This window comes from Choloepus didactylus, chromosome 2 (assembly GCF_015220235.1).
Source record: "Choloepus didactylus isolate mChoDid1 chromosome 2, mChoDid1.pri, whole genome shotgun sequence".
In the NCBI taxonomy this organism is placed as follows: domain Eukaryota; kingdom Metazoa; phylum Chordata; class Mammalia; order Pilosa; family Megalonychidae; genus Choloepus; species Choloepus didactylus.
Window position 1 is genome coordinate 121,357,990 of NC_051308.1, and position 16,522 is coordinate 121,374,511.

Here is a 16,522-nt window from a genome sequence, read left to right on the forward strand (position 1 = left end):
CTTTACTGCTGTTGAGTGTCCTCATAACAGTAGCAGCTGATCTGAGAGGAAGTGATCTGAGAGAACAAGGAAGCCACAGTGACTTTTGTGACCTAGTCTCAGAAGTCATACATCACTTTCATATTTTCTTTCTGTTTGAAGTGAGCCAGTAAGCCCAGCCCACTCTCAAGTGGACGGGTATTAAGCTTCACCTCTTGAAGGGAAGAGCACAAAGAATATGCAATCGTATTTTAAAACCACCACAATATCCCTCTGGAATCAAGTTTTCTAGGAAGCTGTGGTTGATTGTTATATAACCAAGAAAAACATGTTGTTACTCTTAATCCACATTCTTGTGGATATGAAGCCATTGTAAATAGGACCTCTTGAAGATGCCCTTTTTAGGTAAGATTTAGCACAGCTGAATGACAGCAGGTCTTAATCTGGATTATTGGAGGCCTCATAAAGAAGACTTGGAAGTCACAGAAGTAGGAAAGGAGAGGACATTACTATGAGATGGCACCAGGGACACAAGCCAAGGAACCCTTAGGATTGCTGGCAGCCAGCACCAGAAAGTACAGACTCTGGGAGAAATCAAATCTTGCTGATATCTTGATTTTGGAGTTCCTGTAGCCTCAAAACTGAACTAATAAATTCCTGTTTAAGTCATCCCACCATATGTTATTTTCAGAGTAGTCTGGCAAACTAGACAGAGCCTTTTATCATTAGCCCTATCCTCATTTCAGCCCCTACCCTTCAAGCTCAGGCTAGGTTAAAACATCTTCTCTGTGCTCCCATAGCAACTTGTAGGTACTCTTTCAGAGTACTTAGTACTAGAAGAAAACTTACATATTCATGCCTCTTTCTTCCACTAGTCACTGAATTCCTTGAGGGCAAAGACTATCTTGTTTATTTTTCTACCCACAGTGTCTTTACAATTTCTGGTACATAATAGACCAGATAAAAGCAAAAGCAGGGAGGATGGAGAAGGTAATATACAAGTGCATTTCAATAAAAAGTACTTTCTATAACTATTATTTTAACTTTTGACCCAGACTTAATTATGTTTCATTTTGCATAAAGTAGATCTTTAAAACAACTAGAAAAGGTTCCTCAGTCCATTATTTTGACCATGCCCTCTCAATAGCACCATTGAGACAGAATTTCCTATTTCAGCATTTCCCACTTTTATCTCCATTGATTCACATTAGTAAGCACTAAATTATTTGCTTAATGGTTGAGTTCATTAGAAGTTGCTTTTATCCAAGGCATGTGAAATATAGAACCAGGTGTGCTTAGTGTTTTGTTTCATATCTATAACAGCATTTCCCAAAGTCTGCTCCAGAAAACACCATTCTTACAAGATGCGTCTCTACATGTTTATGATTAAATCTTTTTTTTTTTCAGCAAAGAGTACCACATCTTTAAATCACAAAGTTTTCACCACATAAAAAATGATTAATAGAATTTTATTTAAGGTTTTGTATATGTTTAGAGAGAACAAACAATAGACTTGGCAAAAAGACGTGACGGTTTTGCTCCTGACTTAGCTAATAATTGTTCTTTGACTTCAGAATGTACCATCACCTCATTGTTCCTGTTCCCTTTATTTAGGAACAACAACAAACATATATTGAGCATCAACAACATGACAGGCATATTGTGAGGCACTAGAAGCTGGTTGTTTGGCCATGGCAGGAGTTGGGAGTCCCTAACACCTTTGTTGTAAAGATCTTGTTGCTTGTAGGGCTGCTCTAAAGCAACTTTTACCAAAGTGAGTTTTAATAATATTTCCAAGGAACTGTTGATAGGTGTGAATTAGGAGAAAAAAAGAACATTTTTAAACAAAGTGTAAAGTTTGGGAAAAGGATTAAGCAGTTATGCAGGGTCATGTTCTATTTTGCTTTTTAAAATGATTTTTAAAATTTTTATCTTTCTTTATTGGATCAGTTGTGGGTTTACAGAACAACTATGCATGAAATACAGGATTCCCATGTAGCACATCGCCACCAAAATCTTGCATTGGTGTGGAACATTTGTTACAATTGATAGCACATTTTTATAATATAACTAATGTCCATAGTTTAACTTAGGGTTCACAGTGTGTAGTATAGTTTCATGGATTTTTTTTAAAATTTTATTCTGTTACCATATATAATCTAGCATTTCCCCTCTTAATCATATTCAGATGTTTATTTCAATGCCGTTAATTATGTCCACAATGTTGTGCTACCATCACCACCCTCCATTAACAAAACATTTCCATCATTCCAAACAAGAACCATGTATATTTTAAGCATTAGCTTCCCATTCCTATCTCTACCCTGTCCCCTGGTAACATATATTCTAGATTCTGAGTCTGTAAGTTTGCCTATTCTAATTGTCTCAAATCAGTGAGTTCATAAAATATTTGTCCTTTTGGGCCTCACTTATTTCATGCAACCTGATGTCTTCAAGATTCACCCATATTGTCTCCGTATCAGGACTTCATTCCTTGTTATGGCTGAATAATGTTCCAGTGTATGTGTGTACCACATTTGTTTATCCATTCATTGGTTGGTGGACATTTGGGTTGCTTCCATCTTTTGGCAATTGTGAATAATGCTGCTGTGAACATCAGTGTGTAAATATCTGTTTGATTCCCTGCTTTCAATTCTTTGTGTACGTATCTAGTAGTGGGATTGCCCAGGTCATATGATAACTCTATACTTATCCTTCTGAGAAACTGCTAAACTGTCCTTCCACAGCAGCTGCACCATTTTACATTGACACCAGCAGTGAATGAGTGTTCCTATTTCTTTGCATCCTCTCCAACACTTGTTATTTTCTGTTTTATTAATGGCAACCACTCTTATAGGTGAGAAATGGTACCTCATTTTGGGTTTGATTTGCATTTCTCTGATAGCTAATGATGGTTGAGCATCTTCTCATGTGCTTTCTGGCCGTTTGTGTATCTTCTTTGGAGAGATGTCTCTTCAAGTCTTTTGCCCATTTTTTAATTGGGTTGTTGGTCTTTTTTTTGTTGTTGTTATTAAGTTGAAGGATTTCTTTATATAATCTGGATATCAAACCCTTTATTGGATATGTGGTTCCCGAATATTTTCTCCCATTGTGTAGGTTGTCATTTTACTTTCATGCTAAAGCCCCATGAAGCACAAAAGTTTTTTATTTTAATGAGGTCCCATTTATCAATTTTTTTCTTTTGTAGCTTGTGTTTTGGGTGTAAAGTCTAAGAAACCATTGCCTAACACAAGGTCCTGAAGATACTTCCCCATGTTTTCTTCTAGGAGTTTGATAGTTCTAGCTCTTTTATTTAGGTCTTTAGTCCATTTTGAGTTAATCTTTGTGTAAGGTATGAGGTAGGGGTCCTGCTTTCTTTTTGCAAATGAAGATCCAGTTTTCCCAGCACCATTTGTTGAAGAGACTATTCTTTCCTAACTGAGTGGTCTTTGCCACCTTGTCAGAAATCAGTTGGCCATAAATATGAGGGTTGATTTCTGAGCTCTCAGTTCTATTCCATTGGTCTCTATGTCTGTCCTTGTGCCAGTATCATGCTATTATTTTTTAATTCAGTTTTATTGAGATATAGTCACATACCATACAATCATCCATGGCGTACAATCAGCTGTTCACAGTACCATCATATAGTTGTGCATTCATCACCCCAATCTATTTTTGAACATTTTCCTTACATCAGAAAGAATCAGAATGAGAATAAAAAAATAAAAATAAGAAAGAACACCCAAAACACCCCATCTCCCTTTTCCCTCCTATTATTCATTTAAGTTTTATCCCCATTTTTCTACTCATCTGTCCATACATTGGATAAAGGGAGTGTGAACTACAAGGTTTTTACAATCACACAGCCACACTGTGTACGCTATACAATTATACAGTTGTCTTCACGAATCAAGGCTACTGGGCTGCAGTTCAACAGTTTCAGGTATTTCTTTATAGGTATTCCAATACACTAAAAACTAAAAAGGGATATCTATATAACACACAAGAATAACCTCCAGAATGACCTCTCTACTCTATTTGAAATCTTTCAGCCACTGAAACTTTATTTTGTTTCATTTCTCTTCCCCCTTTTGGTCAAGAAGTCTTTCTCAATCTCACAATGTCGGGTCCAGGCTTATCCCCAGGAATCATGTCCCAGTTTCCAGGGAGATTTATACCTCTTGGAGTCATGTCCACGTAGTGGGAAGGGCAGTGAGTTTACCTGCCAAGTTGGCTTAGAGAGGCCGCATCTCAGCAACATAAGAGGTTCTCTTGGGGAGACTCTTAGGCACAATTATAAGTAGGCTTAGGCTCTCCTTTGCAGTAACAACCTTCATAAGGGCAACCCCAAGATTGAGGTCTTGGCCTTCTAAATAGTACCATGCTGTTTTGTTTCTTGTGACTTTGTAATAAGTTTTAAGATCAGGAAGTGTGTGTCCTTCGACTTCATTCTTCTTTTTCAAAATGGCTGTAACTATTTGGGGCCCATTACCTTTCTATATAAATTTGATGATTGGATTTTCTATTTCTGCAAAGAAAGTTGTTGGAATTTTGATGGGGATTGCATTGAATCTGTGTATTTCTTCGGGTATTATGGACATCTTAATGATACTTAGTTTCCCAGTCCATGAACACAGAATATTCTTCCAATTATTTAGGTGGTCTTTAATTTCTTTCAGTAATGTTTTTTAGTTTTCTGTGTACATGTCCTTTACATCCTTGGTTAGATTTCTTCCCAGATACTTGATTCTTTTAGTTGCTATTGTGAATAACTGAACCTATTTCTCTGCATCGTCTCCAGCACTTGTAGGTCTATTATTTTGTTAAAAACAATTTCATTTATACACCATACAATCCATTCTAAGTGTACAATCACCACCACAATCAGTATGAGAACATTCCTGTTTCTTAAAAAAAAAAAAAAAAAAAAATCTCTCTTACATCCCTTTATTGACATTTAGCTTTGGTATAGTGCCTTTGTTGCAATTAATTACATTAATCAAAAAATGAAATGAAATTCACATAAATTAAAGAATATTATGATGTTACTGTTAACTATAGCCCTTAGTTTGCATTAATTGTATTTTACCCATATACCACCCTATTGTTAACACTTTATAATAGTGACATACATTTATACTACTTCATGAAAGAACTTTCTTATATTTGTATTAACTACCATCATCGTCCACTCTAGGTTTCGCTGTCTAACATAACTGTGTTTGACGTAGAATCTATTTAATACAGTATTAGTAGTCTCTCCACCTCCCTTTTAGTTACTACTTACATGGCATATTTTTTTCCATCCTTTTTCACTCAACCTACATGTATCTTTGACTTATGGTGCATCTCTTCGAGACAGCATATAGTTGGGTCATGCTGTTTTTTTTGATCTATTCTGCCAACCTCTGCCTTTTGAGTGGAGAGTTTAATCCATTTACATTTAAAGTCACTTCTGGTAATACAGGACTTTCTTCTGTCATTTTGCTATTTAGCATTTGTATGTCTTGTACCTTTTTTGTCCTTCATTTCCAATGAAGCCTAATTTTATATTTATTTGCTTTTTCTTGTGTTGTACCACATTGAATGCCTTCTCACTTTTATCTGGATATATTTTCATGTTTTCCTTGTGGTTACCATGAAATTAAAATGTAATTTCCTAAGTGTATCAGTTAGGGTTCTCTAGGGAAAACAACCAACAGGAGATATCAGTAAACGTGAGATTTTATAAAAATATATCGCAACTGTGGTGATGCATGAGTCCAGACTCTGTAGGGCAGGATGCATGAGTCCAAATTCCGTAGGGCAGGCAGCAAGCTGGCAACTCCGATGAAGGTCCTCAATGAAGTCCCCAGGAGAGGCTGGCTGACTGAAGCAGAAGTGAAAGTTCTCTCCATTCTCCCTTAAAAGTCTTCAACTGACTGGATTAAATCCAGCTGACTGAATTCTCTCATTGCAGAAGGCACACCCTTCACCACAGAGAGGACTTTCTTGTCAGTCTTTCCCAGTCAAAACAGGGCTGTAGACCCATGAAGGGGGTGTAGACTGGCTCCAAGGTGCCCCGTGGAGATCAGGCAGGGTGCTAATGGCTTCTCTGATGGCTCCCCAAAGCTGAGCTTTCCTGGACTGCCCAGAAAATGCTGCTGTTCAGCTAACTGTCCACCACAGCCCTGAGGAAGTGCTGTGTCTTTAAATATCCACCACCTCCACCCCTGTCTGGGGAGAGTTAAAACAGTGGCTGCTGCCTTTTTCCAGGGTAGGTTGCAACAACAGCTGCCCATAGAGCCAGGATCCAGTGATCCAAATTCGCTAATCAAAACTGTGATTGGTAATCGGCTGCGCCCACCCCTGTTTTGGGGTAGAGGATTTTTATGTACCTTTCTGTCCCTAACCAGGAACTGGACCCCACAATAGCCTTCCACAAGAGTGGGGGATGGGCACCAGTAGCTCCTGCTCAGAGAGAACAATTTACAGTTCTTTACCATAAGTTATCAGTCTCTTCCTCCTACTCTTCCCTGTATGCTGTACAGCCTTCTTCTGGCCTCTAGAGTTTCAAAGTAGTTGTTCCAGATAGTTCCTGCCTGTTTAATAGTTGTTTTGGTGGAAGGACTGAGTCCTGGGGCTCCCTACTCTGCCATCTTTCTCAGAAGTTCCTCATGTTTTATTTTGTTTTACTGTAGGACTCCCCAAGGTCTTTGATGTACATTTTGATTCTCCAGTGATATACTTCGTCAACATTCATTTATTCATCAAAAAACTTCCAACAATTATTTATCAATCACTTGTTCTTTCCAAGTATAGTTCTAAGCCTAGTTGCTGGGGATATAACAGAGAATAAGACAGAAAAGGTCTTTGCCCTCATGGAACTTACATTTCAGTGGGAGAAATCAGGAGCCAGTCCTGCACACCTGGGGAAAAAATATTCTAGGAAGGAGTAGAAAGTGAAGCACTGTTCCAAGTTGTGGGGATGACAGATAGGAAGGATGAAATTGGTGTGTTAGAGGAAGAGAAATGTCAGTGTGGCTGGAGCATATTGAGCAAGGACAAGAGAGGTAGGAATAGAGATCAAAGACATATGAAGAAGACAGACTATGTAATGTCCTGTAGAGACCATAGCAAGACTTCAAAGCTTATTCTAAATGTAATATTATGGGAATCACTGGAGAATTTTAAGTAGAGGTGCTAACATGTTTGATTTTATATTTTTAAAACAATTCCTGTCTGCTGTATGAATGGATCATGAGGGAGATGACTGAGCTCAGGAAGTTTTTGCAAAGATCTAGGTGGGAGATAATGGTGGTAATGAACTAGAATGATGCTGGAGGTGGAAAATAGTAGAATCAGAATATATTTTGGAGGTTGAGCCAGAAAGACTTGTTAATACATTAGCTTGGGGGTGGGGAGATGAAGGTAACAGAAAATCAGAGATGATTCCTACGACTTTTGATTAACCAATTGAATGAATAGTGGAAGACAGGGAGGGAACCTGGTGAGGATCCAAGTGTGGGAGTCTTGGAGAACATGTTTTGTTTTACATAATGTTAAGTCAAAAATGCTGTAACATAGCATGTGAAGAGGTTGAAAGGTTATTCAAGAATGCAACTCAGGAAATGTGGGAGCTAGGTAAGTATAATAATTTAATGTTTCCGTGGATCACACTTTTGAAATGTGCTACTTGAAAGCTTGTCGAGGTTCCACTTTCTGAGTATTTGGGAGATAGCCTTAATTTAATATATTTGTTTCTCTATGTTGTGTTATTGGTGGTGGTCTATTATCACTGACAGTGTTACCTGCATAATCACCAGAAAAAAAAACACTGGTTAAGGAAAAACTTAACTTTATCATCATGTCATCTTTTAATGCAAGGTGAGATCCCAAGAACCTGTTTTTACTGAAGGAGACCACTATGTTTTAGCTATTAGAGAACTCTGGCATGCCAGGATTTGGCTTGTGTTCTATCATAGCCTTAGAAAAGCAGAACAGATTTTGGCTTTTACCACTACCCCACCACCTGGGGAACAAACCCCAACTTTTTAACATGCTTTGTGTATTGTATCTTGTAGGTGGCAGCTGGTTTGCAGACAGAACTGAAAGTGGAGATTTTTGCCATGGCTGTTGGAGAGGATGGTGCTAAAGGATCAGCACATATTTCTCACAATATTGAGATTATGACTGAACATGATGTTCTGTTCTTACCTGTGGAAGCTAATATCCTTTAAAGTTCAATTTGAGTGATCACATATACTGCAAATATTACACCTAAACCAGGAAAACATGTTAAGTCAAAATGCTATTTTGTAACCCCTTCATACTGCATTTCATTATCTTCCTTAATTCTATCTTTAAAATCCTAGTTAAATTTCTTAGGACAAAGATTCTGTCTTCATTCATCTTTGAAAGCATTTGGCAATATGCACAGTAACTGCATATTGAATGCATGTAAATATTATCGGCTTTGGGCAATCAAAAAACCCCAAATCTCTGACATCAAAAAAACAACCTGTCATTTTGTTGGGGAATTGGGAGTAGTTCCTTCTTATATAGGTTGGATAGTCACTGAATGACATGCATTTCACATTGGTGAAACTAGACATACAGGTGTCACACAGGTATCAATTTTGCCTATTATATGGGTAAGGTACAGGTATCATACACATACCAATTTTCCCTGTTATATGGGCAAAATACTGTATGAAGTCTTTCATCATATGAAAATGGAAAATTGGACTCTGATTACATAATCTAGTAGTGGAAGTAGTGTCCAACATATTCCTTTATCATTCTGCACTTCTCCAATGACATGAATCATAGGCTGCTTTGTGTTACAGTTATATATATTTGAGCTCGGTCTTAAAGAATGCAGAAACTTGATGAAAGAGACTTCAAGAATGACGAATAGGCAATAGGAAAGCTCTGGATGTTTGGGGAGATTAGCACCAAGTTTAATTTACTGAGAGCATGGGAAGTATTAGGACATATAGTGGGAAAGTAAGTTGGAGGCAAGTTATGGATGAGCTTGAGTCCTTGGTTTAGACTTTTTTAAGCAACACTGAATCATTGGAGATTTCTGATCCAATGGGTGATATGATTAGTGTATCTTTATGAAAATGAATTCAGTCTTATTGCACATGATATATTGAAGAAGACGGGATGTGTAAAGAATCATTAGAAGGCTACTTCAATAGGCCAAGTGTAGGGACAAAAAGAACCATATGTTGGCAACAGGTAGCTATGAAAGGACATGGACGAAAAGCATTTTGGGGAAAAAACTGCAAAACCTGAAGTGGAACCCATTGACGGAAGTAATTTAGTGGAGAGTTAAATTCCAAGGCTTTGAACTCAGGTGATGTATCAGGATACGTAACTGAGAAATCAGAGCTGGAGATATATTAATTTTAAGCCTTTCTACATGGAGGTGATGGTTCAAGGGATGGGAAAGGAACAGAAATTGGAGTCTGGGAGCAGTAGGAATAAGGAGCCAGTGGAGATAGAACAAGCAGTTAAAATCCATGAAGCATCTCAGAAGCCTTGGAGAGAACTTCAAGGAAAGGATGGACACAGTTGATAGATGCTACAGGGAAGTCAAGGAGAATTCAGATTCAAATAAGACCCCGTTAGATTTGGTTGGGACAAAAACTAGATTCGAAAAGATAAAGAATGACTGGGTATTAAGAAACTAGAAACATCAACTATGGATACTCTTTCAAAGAAAACTTGTTATTAAAGGAAAGGGCAAGAGAATATGGTACTTCAAGAAAGCAACAGTAAAAGGAAGGATTTTCAGTTTATTGTAGACAAGTATTTTGGTAGACTGAAGAGAATGGATGTGAGAGACATTAGAAATATGAATAAAATAATTGAAATAGCAATATGCATAAAAGGGCAAGGGAACAATCAAGAACAGAGCTTAAGGATTAGTCTTGGCAAGGGAGAAGGGGAAGATGGGTGAGGATCCAGACATTCTGAGGTAAAGGAGAAAATTGAAGGAATGTGTGTCAGATGACCTTGATTTCAACAGAAATGGAGTTTAATTCATTTGTTCATTTAATTTTTCAAAGTTGAGTGCCTTTAGAGTGCTAGACACTGGGGATACAACAATGAACAAAACAGAGAAAAATCCCTGCCTTTATATAGCTTACATTCCAGTGGAGTGGGGTGGGGAACAGGAAATAAAATAAGAAAAAATAGGACCTATGGTGGCAATAAGTGCAATGGAGAAAAATTAAAGTAGGGAAGGAGGAATAGAATGTTAGTGAGGGTGGCAATTTAACATAGGGTGGTCAGGAGAAACTCACTGAGAATATAATTTTTATTATTTTAAGTAGCAAGGTTAGAAGGAAACCAACCACACCCTCTTACCCTCTTTAATACATTTATTAGGTGCTGATCCAGAGTACCTGAATACCTGCGGCTAACCACAGCAATTAAATCATTTTACCTTTATGCTACTACATTTTCTATTTCCTTGTTTATAGATTAGAGACTACTTGTTAGGCACACATAGAGGGGAAAGTTTTACTAGATCTTTACTAGATCTACCTCCAATGCCAACTATAATAGTTCATAGCCCATTTCCCAAAATCTTAATTCCCATTTAAAACACACACACAATATATATTTGGAGTGCTTTGGAGCCCGGTTATGGTGATGGCTTTTATAGAAAGGCCAGTCACAGCAGAGAAACATACAATTGGGGGGGGGGGGGTGAGGGACAGGTAAAAGAGGCATTCCAAGAGATCAATATCCAGCCTCCCTCCTCTAAGCCTGAACATTTGGAATTTGTATTAGACCAAAGAGTACCTAAAATTAAGCTAGTGATGTTGGAGAATAGATTCTATGATTCTAAAATATTATTTGGGTTAGTATGTATAAACCATTTAGCCATGAAAATCAGAGTCCTTAACAAGTATTTTACCAGTTTTAACAAGCAGCAATTATGAGAAAAGACCAAAAGATTTTCCTCAGGGAAAAGAAAATCCCATGGTCCAGAGGACGTCTACAGTTTCTTCCTCTGCATTTGGAGTCTTCATGTCTCGTCAAGTTTCTCCACATTAGTTTCAGTAAGTAATAAATGGGAATTTGACTGTCAAACTATTCAAATTTAAGGCCATAAACCTCAGGTTTGTTCCTTTCTTCTTACAGCCAGGTATCAGTAAGCCACTTAGCATGGCTGAATGAAAATATTTGCTTTCAGTAACTGTAATGGCTATCCCTTTGTATATAATTATCGTATTTAATCCTTACTCCACCTAAGAGATGTTTCCCATAATATAAATAAGGAAATGGAGTCTCAGAGAATCTAAATGACAGAAGTAAATATCTAACCTATAGCAATGTGATTCTAAAGTACATTGTGCATATAAAAGTTGATCTTCCTTTCAAAAAGCAGGACCACAAATACCTGGATGCCCTTTTTGACTTGATAGTTTAAGTTAACAGTTCTCAAATACTTAAAACTCAGGACTCCTTTTACATTTTAAAAAATCATTGAGGGCCCCAAAGAACTTTTGTATATATGTATTATACCTATCAATATTAACCATAAATTTAAAACTGAGAAAAAGTAAAAATTTATTTAAAAATAAACTTCCTATACAATAACAAATAACATTTTTAATAAAAAATAACTCCCAAAACAGAAATTCAGTGTGAAGAGCAGCACTGTTTTACATTTTTACAAATCTCTTTAATGTCTGGCTTAAAAGAACATGGCTGGATTCTCACAGCTGTTCTTTATTCAATCTGTGATACTGCCTATGATAGTGTAGCCTATCACTGTACACTCATGAGCGAAAAAGGCAAATACTGTCTTATGGTTTTGAAAATACTTTAACCTTGCAGACCTCTGAAAGGGTCTTGAGGACCAGCAGGGATCCCTGAAACTACTTTGGAAAGTACTGAGCATGGTTTATCTTACTTCTAGTCCATAACTTTCAGAAATTATCCAAAATTGAGAAGTGGTGAGGTCTGCATCTCTACATGGACAATTCTGAAAACTATGAAATAGCTTTAAAATAAAGATTCATCATTTCTGTTACCATCTATCAAAAATAATTTCATATATCTACCTAAAAGAAACATCTTGTGTTGTTGTTTCCTTTGTGCATATTCTCACAGTTAATCTGACTAAAAAGATGCTCATTGTGATTATCCTTTCATTTTTAAAATATTTATTATAAAGATTCTCTGTGATGTCATCTAGACCTAATGACAGATAACATTTTAGTATCTTTCCTACCCATTTTTTCTATTTGAGTTGGAATCAGCCCATATTTTTATTTCTTGCATGCGTCTCACACTAATAGTAACATATTTTCTCTTTACCTTGAGCTAGTACTAAGCACTTTATAACTCTGTGTGAGCAGGCATTATTATATCCATTTTATAGTGAAAACTGAAACAAAGCCAGGAGTGGTGATTTGGAACTGTATGTACCCCAGAAAGTCATATTCTTAAAACTAATCCATTCCTGTGGGTGTGAACCTATTGTAAGCAGGACCCTTTGATGAGGCTACTTCAGTTAAGGTGAGACCAACTCACCTCATTCAGGAAGGCTCTTAATCCTCTAACTGGAGTCCCTTATAAATGAAATGAATAGAGAAAAAGACCACAGAAGCAAGAAGCTGAAATCCACAAAACCCGGAAGAAAAGAGAAGACCAGCAGATGCTGCAATGTGCCTTGTCATGGCAGAAGAACCAAGGATTCCCAGCAGCCAGTCTTCGGGAAGAAAGTGTCACCTTGATGATGACTTACTTTGGACATTTTCCCAGATTCTAAACCTAAGCAAATAAATTCCCATTGTTCAAGCTGAACCATTTCATGGTATACTGCTTTCAGCCTAGCAAACTAAAACACCAGGTTGGGTAATTTGCTCTACATTAGCTGCATTACAGTTTTGCTGTGTAACAAACCCCAAAATTTAGTGGCTTAAAGAACAAACATTAATGATCTCAATTTCTGTGGGACAGTAATCCAGGCATGATTCAGTTGGGTCCTCTAGCTCAACTGGGGGTGGGGCTTCCAAGCTCATTCATGTGGCTGTTGGGAGGATTCAGTTCTTCATAAACTGAGGGCCTTAGAGCCTTGCTGGCTATTACATGGAAAACACCCTTAGTCCAGGCTATACGTGCCTCTCTTTGGGGCATTATACAACACGGCAGCTTGCTTCATCAGAGCAAATAAGCAAACAATAAGAGCCAGAGTGTGAGCAAGATAGAAGTCAAGTCTTTTATAACCTAATCCTGGAGGTGATATCTCATCACTTTTGCTGTATTCTTTTCATTAGAAGCCAGTCACTAGGTCCAACCCACACTCAATGGGAATTTATAACACAGGGTAAATAGCATTACACCCTACACAAGGATTGAGCCCAGTAACTGTTAATCTCTGTGTGCTTTGTCCTAAAAGTACATCAGAACTTCAAACAATGTGAAAGGACTGGGAGTACAAGGTGGTCTTAATCTCAAGAACCTAAGTATCATTTCAACTCAAGATCTTAAATTGTGAGGAAAGGGGGCAAATTGTGAATGGTGTATTAACCCAGGTGACTTCTTCCTAAGCTCCTGCCCATGTTCTTCCTCTCCTTCCTATAGGAGGTCTGGACAGGCTCTGCTGGGCAAGCTCATTATTAACAGCTGATAGGTGAGTGGAGTTCTAGATGCAGTCCTGTGCCCAGAGACAGAAACCACTGTTTTCTTGGGCACTGTCCTAGATTCTTTGTTGGAGATTTGCTGGATTTCCCTATGAGATGAGATAGGATTTATGATACTTGCCACTGAGAAATCATTTATACCAAATACACCAAGCACCTAACTTCCAGCTAGGGAATTTCAAAACTGTTAAGCTTATCTTCTTTAAGTGGATATATATTTAATAAGCTTAGATGTTATATTCCTAATAAAGCATTCATGAGGCTTTTCTTTATTGATTACAGGCTTCTATAGATGAGTTGTTGCTTTATTTGACGAGATATTCATTAAATGGTTTCTGTATTAAGGACTGTACATAGTCAATGGGTAAACCAATAAATGACGACTTAGAGCTTAAAATTCACTTTTGTACTCACCTGTTGACCTCAAACTTCAGAAATAAAGGAGTTTCAAGTATTCTGCCCAAAAGATGTAGCTCAGTTTTTTACCGTACACATCACTTCACCTGTCAAAAGTTCCTTTTTTGTCAAAGCTCCTTTGTTTTGATTATTGTAGTATTCGTCAGACAGAAAACACCTTTAAATCCCCTAGTACTGTCAGTCTAATAAGTTTTAAATGGTGGCAAAGCTACTGGAAACCAGTGCTGTTAAAAGGTAAGAGCAATTAATGATGATATATACATTTAGTGTGCCCTTATGGAACTTGTTTTGGTCTGGAAACCATCAAAAATATTAAAGGAAAACGCAATTTCTTTATGTTCTGATAGACAACGCCAAGAAGCACAAATAGGATTAGATTCAGCCTCTGTTCTCATCAATATTGGATAAACTTTTTGAGAATTAACTAACTCCTCTCCCTAGTGGCAGGGACACCAAAAGAAAAGGCTGATTTCTCAGAAAGCAACTAAAATGCATCATACTATGTATTTTCTTGCCTTTTCATAGTTAAGCCTTCACCAACTCTATGCCAAAAGTCTGTCTTTCTCTTATTCTGCCCAAGAAATAACACCACCAAGATTCCTAATCTCACTGCAGTGACTGTGTTATGCTTAGGACCATGAACAGACTCATGGTTTGGGACACAGAGAGCTAGCAACAAGAACTGCAACTCTGAGCCTGCGAAGAAAATGGCAGTACCTACACTGCAGTAACTTAGATAAAACAGACAAATGTATATAAAGATATGAACCACTGAAATTGACTCAAGAAGATATAAAAAACCTGAATAAATCTGTGATAAGAGATTAAATTAGTAATTTTAAAACTTCCCACAAAGAAAAACCCAGGCTCAGAGGTGTATGTGTCAATTTCTTTCCCCAGTCCATTCTCACCTCATCAATTTCCAAGCACATAGATATTTATATACACACTGTATTACCCAAGAGCCAAGCAAGGCATCTCAGCTGTACTGTTCACTCTTTAATTAGAAACAACTATTTCATTCAAAGAAGTAAAAGCGTTAGCAATTAGGATATTTTTATATATAGATATAAAACAACCTGCAAAAGGTTAAGTTTAAGGAGGATGTTCCAGATAAATTTTTGGTCCCTTTTATATCTAAAAGTCCATGAATCTGCATATATGGACTGAGGGCAATCAATTATGCACTTGATTATCTCAATAGGAAGTAAAACCCAATGCAAAGAGGTACCAAATCAACAACAAATTATCTGCCTTCAAAGAAATATAAAAAATTTTGGAATGTTAATTTTAACTCTAGTGAAACAAACACAATTTAAAAAATTCTTTGTTCCCTGCTAGAAATATAAGGGAACAACTTCTCCAGGCTTAACCTTTGAGAGCACACAAAAATTTTTAAACTAATTATGCCCTTGAGCCCAAGAAATGGAACCCACAATCCTTTTTGGAATTCCCTCAGGCAAAGCTGGGAACCACTGTGAGATCTTCTGCAACACAGTCCTTTTTCATCTGATATTTTTAAGATGATGTCAACTCCACTGCTGCTCAGTTTAGAAGTCCTTTTAAGGAAAAAAAGATACCACATTCCAGTTCTAAGTCAATGTTAAAATCAGCTTCTCCCTCTTTTTCCTCTTCCTCTTCTTCTCTTCTAAGTGGCTTGTGGCATCAGCAAAAAACATAATTTCACTTTTTGCCTCACATTCCCTCTTGAGATAATCAAGACCCGCCATGTTGAAGCCGATAACATCCTGGAGAGGAATAAAAAAAAAATAAACTTTCTCCCACCTCAGTTCAATACAGCAGCAAGTCTTGAGACAGGGGAACTGAGCCTTCAGGTGTTACTCCTCATCCTTCCTAAAGTCTTTTCCTTTTTTTTTTTTCCCTATTCCTACCAGGTCCAATGAAAGCTTTAATTCAAATATATGTATATTTGCCAAAGGCAATACACAATATTGCCAAAAACACAACACTCTGTGCTACTTCTAATAAGTCATATATACACTAGGACTTCCCCCTCATTACTACACCTCTACAAAGACACTTACCCGGACTTGGCTGACTTTTGAAATAGTTGTTTCCTTTAATTCTTCTATCACTGGCACAAGCATTTGGTTGCTAGTGATCTGCCCAAAGTGAATCCTTCAGAAAAATAAAAAAAGATCTTTGTTGCAAAGAGGGGTCCTGGTCCTTCTAGAAACAGCAAGGATATCATTATATACAATATCAAAATGAAACAAGATTTGTTTCACCCTATCAGGTGTAGAAATGCTTCTAGTAAAAACAAAAACAACAATAACAACAAAAAACAACCTAAAGACATCTCTTTGCTACTATTTAGTTTAGATCTCAATTTTAAATACTATCCTAAAACTCAGTACTCTCCTAAATCTTTCAACTCATTTTCAAAGCTGACTCTGGATTTTGACAGTGATATTTTAAGGAAAACCAAGAAAGAATGAGCCTTCTGAGAAATG

The 16,522-nt window shown here is 37.2% G+C and overlaps 2 protein-coding genes across 6 annotated transcripts in view; one reads left to right on the top strand and one right to left on the bottom strand.

Annotated features, from left to right (window-relative positions):
* SPAG17 (sperm associated antigen 17) overlaps positions 1 to 16,522 on the top strand; it is a 281,073-nt gene that overhangs the window by 260,423 nt on the left and 4,128 nt on the right. For 3 of the 4 annotated variants that reach the window (XM_037826256.1, XM_037826259.1, XM_037826258.1), the window contains 2 exons: positions 8,043 to 8,187; positions 10,895 to 11,039. In XM_037826256.1, the coding sequence (XP_037682184.1) occupies positions 8,043 to 8,187; positions 10,895 to 11,034 (285 nt within the window). In that variant the 3' untranslated portion in view covers positions 11,035 to 11,039. Of the gene's footprint in view, positions 1 to 8,042; positions 8,188 to 10,894; positions 11,040 to 12,577; positions 12,793 to 16,522 lie in introns of those variants that run through there. The other variant, XM_037826257.1, reaches the window with a different exon arrangement.
* WDR3 (WD repeat domain 3) overlaps positions 12,538 to 16,522 on the bottom strand; it is a 30,838-nt gene continuing 26,853 nt past the window's right edge. For both annotated transcript variants that reach the window (XM_037826260.1, XM_037826261.1), the window contains exons 26-27: positions 16,094 to 16,187; positions 12,538 to 15,796 (exon numbers count right to left, since the gene is read on the bottom strand). In XM_037826260.1, the coding sequence (XP_037682188.1) occupies positions 15,641 to 15,796; positions 16,094 to 16,187 (250 nt within the window). In that variant the 3' untranslated portion in view covers positions 12,538 to 15,640. The remainder of the gene's footprint in view (positions 15,797 to 16,093; positions 16,188 to 16,522) is intronic.